The 12,887-nt window shown below is 38.0% G+C and overlaps 1 protein-coding gene across 1 annotated transcript in view; it reads left to right on the top strand.

The window, feature by feature from the left end:
• The window catches only part of EPHA6 (EPH receptor A6), a 1,023,649-nt gene that overhangs the window by 730,243 nt on the left and 280,519 nt on the right, over nt 1-12,887 (top strand). The window contains exon 10 of the mRNA XM_036242820.1: nt 5,896-6,021. Within this exon, the coding sequence (XP_036098713.1) occupies nt 5,896-6,021 (126 nt within the window). The remainder of the gene's footprint in view (nt 1-5,895; nt 6,022-12,887) is intronic.

Genomic DNA, 12,887 nt, shown 5'->3' with positions numbered 1-12,887 from the left:
CTAGTATTTTGTTCAGAATTTTGGCATGTATGTTGATCAGGGATATCGGGCTGTAGTTTTCTTTCTTTGTAGTGTCTTTTTCTGGTTTTGAAATTAGAATTATGTTGGCCTCATAAAACGAGATTGGAAGTCTTCCTTCTTCTTGAATTTTTTGAAATAGTTTGAGGAGAATGGGTGTTAATTCTTTTTTTAATGTTCGGTAAAACTCCCCGGTGAAGCCATCTGGGCCTGGGCTTTTCTTTGCTGGGAGAGTCTTGATTACCTCTTCAATCTTCTTAGTTGTTATTGGTGTGTTCAAGTTTTCTATCTCTTCTAGGTCCAGTTTTGGGAGTCTGTGTGTTTCTAGAAATTTGTCCATTTCACTTAGATTGTCGAATTTGTTGCCATATAATTGTTCATTGTAGCTGTTAATAATCTTTTGTATTTCTGTTGTGTCAGTTGTTACTTCTTCTCTTTCATTTCTGATTTTGTGCATTTGGGTTGTCTCTCTTTGTTTCTTGGTGAGTCTAGCTAAGAGCCCTTCAATCTTGTTTATCTTTCCGAAAAACCAGCTCTTTGTTTCATTGATCCTTTGAATTGTTTTTTTTGGTCTCTATGTCATTTATTTAGGCTCTGATCTTTACTATTTCCTTCCTTCTACTTGCTCTGGGGTTTTCTTTTTGTTTGCTTTCTAATTCTTTAAGTTGTGAGGTTAGACAGTCAATTAGAAATTTTTCTTGTTTCTTGAGGTATGCCTGTATTGCTATGAACTTCCCTCTCAGAACTGCTTTCGCTGCATCCCATAGATATTGAGTTGTTGTATGTTCATTTTCATTGGTTTCCAGGGAGTTTTTAATTTCTTTCTTGATCTCCTCAGTAACCCATTCACTGTTTAATAACATGCTATTTAGCCTCCATGTGTTCAAATGTCTTTGCATGTTTTTGTTGCAATTGATTTCTAGTTTCATGCCATTGTGATCTGAGAAGATGCTTGATATGATTTCAATCTTCTTGAACTTGTAGAGACTTAGTTTGTGTCCTATCATCCTATCATGTGGTCTATCTTTGAGAATGTCCCATGTGCACTTGAGAAGAATGTGAATTCTGTAGTTTTGGGGTGTAATTCTCCGTAGATATCTATTAAATCCATTTTGTCTAATGCTTCATTTAGAGTCTCTGTTTCCTTGCTAATTTTTTGTTTAGGGGATCTATCCAGTGCTGTCAACAGGGTGTTGCAGTCCCCTGCTATGATTGTATTGCTGTAGATTTCTCCTCTGACGTCCTCCACAAGATTTTTAAGATATTTTGGTGCTCCTGTATTGGGTGCATTTTGTTTATCCAGGTTATATCTTCCTGTTGGATAGAACTTTTCATTATGTAGTAGCCTTCTTTGTCTCTAGTTATGGCCTTCATTTTAAAATCTATTTTATCAGATATGGGTATTGCACCCCCAACTTTTTTTTCCTTTCCATTTGCTTGGAAGATTTTTTTTTTCATCCCTTCACTTTCAACCTATGTGAGTCTGTTGTTGTAAGGTGGGTCTCTTGTAAAAAACATATAGATGAGTCATGCTTTCTTATCCAATCAGCTACTCTGTGTCTTTTTATTAGAGCATTCAGTCCATTTACATTTATTGATATATACTTCTTTATTGCCATTTTTGTTTAGTTTGTTTTTATTTTTCTTCCTATTTCTTCTACTAATGACAGCAATATTTTTAACATTTCTTGTAGTGCTCATTTAGTGCTAATGTATTCCCTTAGCCTTTTTTTGTCTGGGAAGCTCTTTATTTGACCTTCTATTTTGAATGACAGCCTTGGTGGGTAGAGTAGTCTTGGATTCAGATCCTTGTTTTTCATGATCTTGATTACTTTATGCCATTCCCTTCTGGCCTGTAGTGTTTCTTGTGAGAAGTCAGCTGAGAGCCTTATGGGGTTCCTTTGTAGGTAACCTGTTGCTTCTCTCTTGGTGCTTTTAGATTCTCTCTTTGTCTTTAATTTTTGGCAGTTTAATTACTATGTGTCTTGGTGTGGGCCTGTTTGTGTTCTTCTTACTTGGGGCTCTCTGTGCTTCTTGAACTTGAATGCCTTCTCTCTTCACCAAATTAGGAAAGTTTTCTGTCACTATTTCTTTGAATATATTCTCTAACACTTGCTCATTTTCTTCTTCGGGGACTCCTATGATGCAAAATTATTACGTTTCCATTTGTCCCATAGTTCTCTTAAGCTGTCTTCCTGTTTTTTAATTGTTTTTTTTCCTTTTGGTTTTCTGATTGGTTAATTTTTTCTACCCTGTCTTCTAATTCACTGCTTCAGTCGCCAGCTTCCTCTACTCTGCTGTTTAGACCTTCCAATGTGTTCTTTATTTCTGGTATGTCACTCTTGATCTCTTCTTGTTGGTTTTTAATTTCCAATTGGTTTATTTTCAGCATCTCTATGTCCTTACTCATGCTGTTGAGCTTCCTCAAGATCATGGCTCTGAATTCTAGCTCTGTTAACTTGCCTGACTATTCTACATTGATATTATCTTTGGTGGAGGTCTCTTGTTCTTTCATTTGGCTTTTGTTTCTGTGTTTCACCATTCTGGCTATCACAGTGGGCTTTGGAGCCTGCCAAGTTTTCACTGTGGGTATTGGTGTTCTGCTGTTTGTGGCTCCCTCTCCTGGGTTTAGATGAGCGAGGGAGGACCCACGTTAAACACCACTATCAAGTCTTACTTTCCTGGTTAGAGTTCCTAGCCCAGGAATGGTAATGTTATCCTATAGCTTTTTGCCTGGAAGCTAGCAGTCCAGGTTACTTGAAGAGTTCTGGGTTGTTAGTTGATTGAAAAACTCCCTCAGGTGCTCAGCCTAAGGGGATTTCCCAAGGGTGGGGCAGATGCTGGTTGTTAGTGAGCCTCAATTTGCATTTCAATGGCCCACAGGGTAGGGATTAAACCTCCAAGGGAGGGGCTGCTGCCTCTCCCCAGAGCCCTGGGAAGGAGCAATATGGCCACCATCCTGCATGGCTGCAACTCAGCAAAAGCTCTGAGCACTCTCCAAATCCCGTGTCCCCACACAGTTCCCGTCCAGTCTGCCCTCCCTCTGCCAGAGCCCAAGGTGAGTGGCTGTAGCTATTTTAGCCTCTGTCCCAGCTCTGTGTTGTTTAGCCGCTTGGGAGTTTAACCCCAGGATGCTGCTCATAGCTAAGGCCGCTGCTGCGCTGCTGACCGTGGGTTCCCAGCCCCCGTGTCGTGCCTTCACAATCCTACCATGATCGAGTCAGTGTCCCTGGTTATATGGTCCTTGCCAACTGCTTTTCTGTTGCTTTTTCCCGTCAATTTGTCTGTGTTTTAGTTGTAATTCCAGTTTTGTCCTGGGAGACAGTCTTTGTAGTTTCCATTCACTCCGCCACCATTTTGGAATCTCTCTATATGCTTATTACATATAAAATCATACCTAAGGTATTTGGAAATATACAAAGATGTATAAAAAATGATCTCCTGTCCTTCAGGAGCTAGAAATCTAATTGGAAAACACAAATAAATGAGCAAAACAGAGGATTAACCACAGGTAGTCTGTGACTTCTGATACTGAAGAAGTTGCAAATGAATATGCAATGACACATTCGATTTTTCCAGCCATCCTTGTCTTTACTGCCCATGTGAGCACTCCACCCCCACCAGAGGAACAATGACAGCTACACAGCCAGCAGCCAGATATGTGCCTTTGATTCCTGCCCTTCCCTCCCAGATAGACAGTTTCCTTTTCAGGACCATGTGCATTCTGGCCATGGACACAACTACAAGAACACAGGAAAGGGCCATTGTTGGTTGTCGTCTTCTGATACTGTGCCATGGGATCTGATCTGTACTGCCTAAGAGTTTCTGGAAAGGGAGAGACCATATGACTGGAGCATAAGTTCAGGAAAACCTAGTGCTTTCAAGTACGAATGTCCAGGATGGACATTAGCAGGCTTGCTTGTTTGGGGTGGGGTGGGGGCAGAGTGTGGGGGCAGAAATAGGGGAGGTTCATGCCTCATTTTCCTCATGCCCTGAGCTAGATCAGATGTGCAAGGCATGAGTTGTCAGTGGGCAAGTGACCTGATTAAACTTTTTTACAGAAATATAATAAAAATGTATTTTCTGGAACCTGTCAGCTCACTTTCCATTAAACAACCAGGTCATTTTTATTAATAGAAGATATATTCTTTTGTTGTTGTTGTTACAGATGTTTCTCCTTTTTAACCCATTGACACCCTCCTCCCCATCCCCGGCTTTGATGTCTATGTCCATTTGTTATGTGTACATGCATATAAGTTCTGTGGTTTATCTCTTCCCTCCCCCCACCACACCCTCTTCTGAGGGTTGTCAGTCTGTACCCTACTTCCTTGTCTCTGGGTCTACCCTATTCCTCAGACTATTATGTTCATTATATCCCATGAATAAGTGAGATCATGTGGTATTTGTCTTTTTCTGCTTGGCTTATTTCACTTAGGATAATACTTTCCAGGTCCCTCCATGTCGTCTCAAAGAAGAGGAGATCTTTCTTTCTTACCGCTGCATAGTACTCCATTGTGTATATGTACCACAGCTTTTTTATCCATTCCTCTACTGATGGACACTTGGGCTGTTTCCAGATCTTAGCTATTGCAAATAGTGCTGCTATAAACATGGGGGTACATATATTCTTTCTGATTGGTGTTTCAGGCTTCTTAGGGTATATTCATGGAAGTGGAATCACTGGGTCAAATGGCAGTTCAATTTTTAATTTTTTGAGGTAACACCATATTGTTTTCCATAGTGGCTGCACCAGTCTGCATTCCCACCCGCAGTGTACTAGAATCCCCTTTTCTCCACACCTTCGCCAACACTTGTTTGATGATTTGTTGATGGTGGCCATTCTGACAGATGTGAGGTGATACATCATTGTTGTTTTAATTTGTATCTCTCTGATGATTAGTGATGTTGAGCATTTCTTCATATGTCTCTTGGCCATTTGTATGTCCTGTTTGGAGAGGTGTCTATTCAGCTTCTCTGCCCATTTTTTAATTGGGTTCTTTGTCTTCCTTTTGTTGAGTTGTATGAGCACCCTATATATTTTGGAAATTAACACCTTATCTGATGTGTCATTGACAATTATGCTCTTCCATACAGTGGGTTGCCTTTCCATTTCGATGGTTGTTTCTTTTGATATGCAGAAACTTTTTAGTTTGATGTAGTTCCATGTGTTTATTTTTTTTCTTTGTTTCTGTTGCCTTAGGTGATGTATCAGTGAAAATTCTGCTGCGTATGATGTCCGAAATTTTGTTGCCTACATTTTCTTCTAGAATTTTTATGGATTCACAGGTCACATTTAAGTCTTTTATCCATTTTGAGTTTATTTTTGTGTATGGTGTAAGTTGATGGTCTAGTTTCATTTTCTTACATCTAGCTGTCCAATTTTCCCAACCTCGTTTATTAAAGAGGCTGTCTTTACTCCATTGTATGCTCTTGCCTCCTTTGTCAAATATTAATTGAGTATAATGTCTTGGGTCCATTTCTGGGTTCTCTGTTCTGTTCCACTGGTCTATATGCCTGTTCTTATGCCAGTACCAGGCTGTTTTGATTACAGTCACTTTGTAGTATAACCTGATATCTGGTATTGTGATCCTGCCCACTTTGACAAATACTTCAAAAGTGCATATGAAACCAGAAATACCCCATATAGCCTCTGCATCTTGAAGAAGATATATTCTTTATTTCAAGTACTCAAAACTTTAATGGAGTAGGGGCGGTTGGTGGGAAGGGAACAGAAAGAAAAAAATTTAAAAATTAATTGAATTTAAGTAATTAACAAGAATGAATACTTCAGTGACTCCTCATTTTAAATATTTGCAAGATGTGTAATTACTAAAAAAAAAAACCTCCTAACTGAACCAGTCTTTTATTTTGTTGCAGTACGCTTCCCAGGAATTAAAACTTACATTGATCCAGATACATATGAAGACCCATCCCTAGCAGTCCATGAATTTGCAAAGGAGATCGATCCCTCAAGAATTCGCATTGAGAGAGTCATCGGGGCAGGTAAACATGAAATCTACACTTTTGAAGATATGATTTCTTAATGTTTTAACTGGTTTATCAATATAATATTTTAAATCTTAGCAGTTTTATTCATTAAAAATTTTTAAGAAGTGAGAAGTTATATTATTTTTAAAAAGTATTTTCAGTGCCTTAATTCCGTTTTCTAAAGATAAGATAATTCAGAAGTTATTTTTAACATCCTTTAGTCTTCTTTCAGTATGGAGGTACATTAAAATAAAACTAGAGTGATTCGGGAATTTATTTTTTTATATGTAACTTTGAGAGTTTGTCACAAGTTCTTGTAGATTTACTCAAACCCCAACACCTATAGACATATACTAGAATTAGTACTAATATTGATGCTCTGGAGGCTCTGCAAGATCCAGAAGTGTTCTGAGATCACTGAGGATAAAATTAGGATCAATATAGTCTTATATCATTTAAATGTAAGTTAGTAATTTTCCCCATGTAGAATGTTTAGACACTCAGAGCACTATATTTTTCAAGTATTCTGGATAAATACAAATTTATTGTAAATCAGCTTTCAAGAATGTATTCTCTACATTACTTAGGGCAGAAGCTAAGCCAGTGTAACGAAGAATATTCATTCCTCTTTGAAGTCCTTCACTCAACGTGAGTGATCCTTGCTGGCCCAGGAGCTCTTATTCAGGTCTTGAAGGACCTGAGTTCCTCCTGCTCTTTGCTCTGCTGTCCCCCTAGAGTATCGCGCTACTCTCACCAACACATCTCTCTTCTAGCCTGTGAGAAGGAAAGAGTTGTTTCTTTGACTTTATCTTTAAGGCAATTACCTGCAAATTGCAAATATGTCTATTCACATCTCAATGGTCCAAATACAGTAACATGGACACATTTAAGTGCAAGAGAGTTTGGAAATATAATTTGTGACCAGGCAGCCATGCATGCAGCTAAGGGAAAGAGGGGATGAGTTCCTAAATAGAGAGGAGATATGGGATCCTGAAGGGAGATATTGGTCTCCTCTAAATGCTAGATATTTGTGCAATCCTTTGGACAGAGCAGAACATAGCAAAGCATGACCATTCCAGCCAGGTATCACATCTATGCAAAGGCCAACAGAAAGGAGCTAATTATCCCCTGTCCCTTTCAAAGCTCTTCTCGGGAAGAACCAGCTAAATAATTACCCAGGACCAGTGCAAAATGAAAATGTAGAGTCCCTCGTGAAAAAGTGATAAAGAGCCCTGGCCAGTCTGGCTCAGCAGTTAGAGCCTCAGCCCAAGAACCAGAGAGTCTCAGATTCTGTTCCCTCTAAGAGCACATACCTCAGTTGCAGTTTGTCCCCTGCCCCAGTTGGGGTTGTGTGGGTGGCAGTCAGTTGATGTGTCTCTCTCATATCAATGTTTTTCTCTCTCTCTTCCTCCCTCTCTCCCTCCCGCTCTATCTGAAGATAAATGCAAAAAAAAAAAAAATGTCCCCAGGTGAGAATACAAAAAAAAGTGATTAAGAATTTTAAGCCCTGCCCGGTTTGGCTCAGCGGTTAGAGCGTCGGCCTGCGGTACAGAGAGACCCGGGTTCGGTTCCCGCTAAGGGCACGTACCTCCGTTGCAGTTTGTCCCCGGCCCTGGTTGGTCGTGCGGGTGGCAGCCACTCGATGTGTCCCTTCATGTCGATGTTTCTCTCTCTCTCTCCCTTCCTCTCTCTCCCTCCCACTCTGTCTGTACAAAAAATGGAAAAATATCCTTGGGTGAGGATTAAAAAAAATAATAAAACAAAAAAAATTTTAAGATAGTGACAACAGGGCATTAAACAAATGGCAGGGCCCTTCTAAGCTCAAGGCTGTGCATGATGATTCCCTCTGAGAAGACTCTGTTTCCCAGGTACACAGAGAACTAGCACTGCCTCAAGAATCCCAGAGATGTGTGAAGAGTCCCTTGTACCACTTGATTCCCTGTGCACAGTGGATCATCTCATCTCCTACATGGCCAGGTCTCCCTCTGAAAGCTGACACCAAGGTCCTATACATTTAATCCTAATGCTCGCAGCCAAATCTCTGCCCACTTCTATCCACTTCTACTGAACATAAAGAACATCAATAGGTATTAAAGGCATAACTGAAAAGAATGATTGCATTATGTTCATTTAGTTTAGAGATTCCTTTTCTTAAGACGGCAGAGGAAGAGAAAAGAAATTAAGTAGAATAATTCCATCACACCCTGCATTTGGCTTTCTCCCTCTAATATGTTCTTTTACACTGCAGTGTTCCATACTCTCACACATACAGCAGAGCATTTTCTCTCATAGACATTTGTGTAGAAATTAAACAATGCTGCCTGAAATCATATTAAAAGATAAAATCAAATATCTAAAGTGTAAACAAAGAAATTAATTTTTTCTTCAGCTTTAGGGTTTTTCCAGCTAAAATATAAATGCTGCCCTAAAAAATGTGTAACAGATACTGCCAAAGTAAACAATAACTATTAATGGGACTGTTTTAATATCATATTCCTCCTGCTCTGTCTAAACTCTAGTAAATTGTAAGGGGATTCCTCTCATCTGGCAAAGACAATATCTAAATCATGTAGTCAATCCTATATATCAGTATATATTTATTCATCTTTGATGGTTTCAACTTTCAAATAATGTGCTAAGCGTCCTTTTACTGTTCATCTGCAGGAAAATCGTAAAAACAAAAAAATGTTTTATGAAACAACGTTGTTATAACTGTCCTCTTTGTGCTCCTGGCCTATACTGCTCTCTTAATTAAATTCATTAGGTGGTCTGGGCTGAGTAGCTCAGTTGGTTGGAGCATTGTCCCACACACCAAAGGGTTTCAGGTTTGACCCTGTTCAGAGCACATACATAGGTGGCAGGTTCGATCCCCAGTTGGAGTACATGTGGGAGGCAACCAATTGATGTTTTTCTCTCACATGGATACGGCTCTCTCTCTCTCAAAACAAGACAAAAAAATCAATAAAAGCATATCATATCCTCAGGTGAGGATTAAAAGAAAACAAAATTTGTATTAATTCATTAGGTTGAATTCCTAAAACTCTAATTGCATGTGAAAAACACTCATGAATGTGTGGACATTTCCTACAGTACCGTGGGACAGCATTGTTCAGTCAAACTAAAGAAGAATTTGAACAGAATTTCATAACATCTATGAAATAATTGCACACCTGGTTATTTGCCCACATTTTTACTGTAAATAAAGTTGTCTCGTATCCTTTATTTCCCCCCACCTATTTGATTGTGTCCTCTCAGACTCCATTTCACCATCATCTGTGTGCATTAGGTATTCCCCTTCGAAGTGTGAGTTAAAGGACTTAAGTGGCAGTGTAGGTGCTGGACAGAGGTGGGGTGGAAGGAGAAGATGGGAGGAAGAAGCAAGACATCAAGTCTTAATCATCGTCCAGTAAAAATATTTAGATCTGACAAAGGCATTGAGAGTAACAATAGATTCACAATTGATTGCTGAGGAAAAATCTGCAATACCTGCATGATTTTTCACAAAGAAATCAGTGAGAATGTTTTCGAGATTTCTAGTTGGAAGGCACAATATGTGATTATTAAATATTCCTTAAATGGGTTACAAAAATGAACTTAAAAGTAACAACATTAAAATTTTAAGAAAGGAAAGAGCATGGAAATTTATATCATACCTAACCCATGATACTTCTTCACATGTTCACTGAAAAATGTTTATTAATTGGCTAATGTCTAGTTGTAAAAGGCACTGTGCTAATAAGTTTTTTCATACTGAGTCATTAGGCTCATCAAAGAGACATATAGTCAACTTGCCCTCCACACACAACCTCTGTCCTGGGGTTTGCAACTTTATAACCATCCAAATATTATGTGACAAATCCTTAGAAAATCTAATTTGTCCTGTATCTAGGTTATATACATATGTTTTCTTAAAATTGCTTAAATTTTACTGTTTTTTTTTTTAAATCAGTTTTCTAGAGCACTTTCTTTCTTTTTTGTATATCACTATTCTGTTTAATAGTGGCAGCTTATCTTTGTTCATCAGTACAGGCCTGAATTTTCATGAAAATGCACATTTCCATTTAAATGAAGTGAGCAGCTCTGTTGCATAGGAGCCTATCCAGATCATCTATCTCCTTTGACTTTTCGCATCATAAAATAAAATACTGTGGCCAGAGGACTATAAAACAGAAATTCCCAGGCTAAAAGAGCCAAGTCAGATTAGGGTCGAATTATTATTTTATACATATCTTGAGATAATGAGAAAGCTGGTAAACTGAATTTTAATCACAGGCTAGAAAAGGTCATAGAAAGGCTATCCCTTTTTCAGGGAAGTATTGAACCTAAACCAATATAAGAAAAACTTGCCTAGCATAGTATCTGTATCTTCGAAACATTATTCCATTGAAAACATCATTTTTGTTTCCCTAAGCCCATAGGGCACCGTTCTTATTTTTGACCTTCCCTCTTTCTCTAGTCTCAATGGAAATGCATGAAATCTCCCTGTCATTCATTCTAGCCCTTTATCTATATGAAACTCATTATTGCCTCCACTGTCAGCCTTATCTTCTCTTGGCTTAGTGGCACCATATTCTTTCTCTTCCTGGAATAGCCCAGGAAGTTTCAACTGTTCCTTTCTCAACAGTCATCTTCAGGTAAAAGAAAGACAAAAGGACAACAAAAAGGATATAAAAGTGAGTGTCAAACCAGTGATTTATTCAGCCTAATATTTGGTTCTGTTATTGCTGTCTTGTTTGAGGTCATAGTTGCCCTTGATGGTATATAAGGCAAATGCTTGCTCTGTGTGCCTCTCCTAATCCCCCCTCACCCCCAACAGCCTCTTATTTCTGCTGTAGAAGCCATTATTTTAAGTTTTGTTTTTTAAAAAAGCTTTCTTATTCTCTTTATTATTTTTATTCCTCTTCTATGGCTATAGTATATTTTCTTACAACAAGACGATGAAAAATGTAGGCAGTATTCCAGATGTGGTTTCACAATTTACTTTTAGAAGAAAATTGTATTTATAGGCCATTTCCTCTGTATTTACATGAGATGATCCTATCAGAGGCCAATTTGATTGTTGTCTAGCAATTAAAGGGTTATAGTAGAAGCCAGATTAATTTGCTTTTCTATTCTTGGAAACTCTTTTGTCCTAATAGACTAAAAATAGGATCAACAGCAGACTCTGGCAAGATCTTTGTGCTTTTTACCCAAGAATTTCATAGGTTTCTAAATTAAATGATGTAATAAAAGAAGGGTTTTATTCATTCTCCATGGACATTATAATATGAATTGAGAAGACACAGACTGAAGCCAGAAAAACAACAGCTTGTATCACAGTTTTGGTACTAATTCACTCTCTGAACTTCACAAATTTAGTAATCTTTCAGAAATTTGGTTTGCTCATTTTATAATAAATTAATAATAATAATAGCTATCTTGCAGGATTAATATAAGAATTAGTGATGATATGTGTTGATGAGTAATTTAGGAATGATATCTATGTTTTTCAATGTTACTTTAAAATTACCAATTAAAAATGAAGTTTCAATTTTGTCAGTAAATACTTGTCTAATAAACAAGTAAATATATATATATATATATATATATATATATATATATATATGGTGTGTGTGTGTGGTTAGCAACAAAAAAAATAATATAGAGTGTAAGTTAAAGTATAGCAAAGTTAAAATAATATGAAATCAAATGCATAATATATACAAAATAAAATTAAGCTAGAAGAGCCCTGGCTGGTGTGACTCAGTTGGTTGAAGCATCATCCCATGCACCGAAAGGTCTCAGGTTCAATTTCCAGTCAGGGTATTGTGGGTTTGATCCCTGGATGTGCAAGAGGCAACCGATTGATGTTTCTGTCTCACATGGATGATTCTGTCTCTCTCCCTTTCCTCTTTCTAAAACTCAACGAAAATATCCTCAGGTGAGGATTAAAAAAATAAAAATAAAATTAAGCTAGAACAAATTATAGAGGACAGGTATGAATTATAGTAGTTGTAATACTTTCTATTAATAATTTGCTTAATAAACTCAAAATATAGAATTTACTGTATTCCTTGCATTTACATGGTGAATATAAAATCTTACAGAAAAGATTACATTGAGAATTTATTTTGTATTGCGTTTGTATAATGCAAGATAATCTTAAAGAGTTTTTCTTTTTTATTAATTTTTTTTCTTTATTGATATTAGAAAGAGATAGAAATATCAATGAGAGAGAACATTGATTGGCTGCCTCCTGCATGCCCCCTGCTGTGGATTTGGCCCACAACCTGGGCATGTGCCCAGACCAGGAATCGAACTGGTGACCTCTTGGTGCATGGGTTGACGTTCAACCACTGAGTCACACTGACCGGGCTTGAAGAGTTTTTCTCATGACTTACTAAAATATTTGTTGGAATGAAGGAAAATTGACATTTGTATAAAAGTACTCCAAGGAGATAGGGGAAGACTGGGTACAGCTTATAGAAAAAGAAAATAATAATGATACATTCTCTTAAGGCTGACAGCCAAAAGAGGGGACCCACATACCAACAGCAACAATTTTTGTTTGTTTGTTTGTTTGTTTGTTTGTTTGTTTGTTTGTTTGTTTTTATCCTCGCTCGAGGACATTTTTCCATTTTTTGTTCAGATAGAGTGGGAGGGAGAGAGATAGAGAAACATCAACTTGAAAGGGACACATCAAGTGGTTGCAACCCGCACAACCCAACCAGGGCTGGGGACAAACTGCAACCGAGGTACGTGCCCTTAGCAGGAACCGAACCTGGCTGGCTCTCCCTGGACCGCAGGCCGACGCTCTACCCGCTGGGCCAAACCAGCCAGAGCAACAATTTTTATTCCTTACATTACTATAGTATATTGGTCATCTCTTGGTATATAACAAA

This window comes from Molossus molossus, unplaced genomic scaffold (genome assembly GCF_014108415.1).
Source record: "Molossus molossus isolate mMolMol1 unplaced genomic scaffold, mMolMol1.p scaffold_m16_p_5, whole genome shotgun sequence".
Lineage (NCBI taxonomy): Eukaryota > Metazoa > Chordata > Mammalia > Chiroptera > Molossidae > Molossus > Molossus molossus.
The sequence above is the reverse complement of the archived record's forward strand: the minus strand, read 5'-3'. Positions and strand labels throughout refer to the sequence as shown.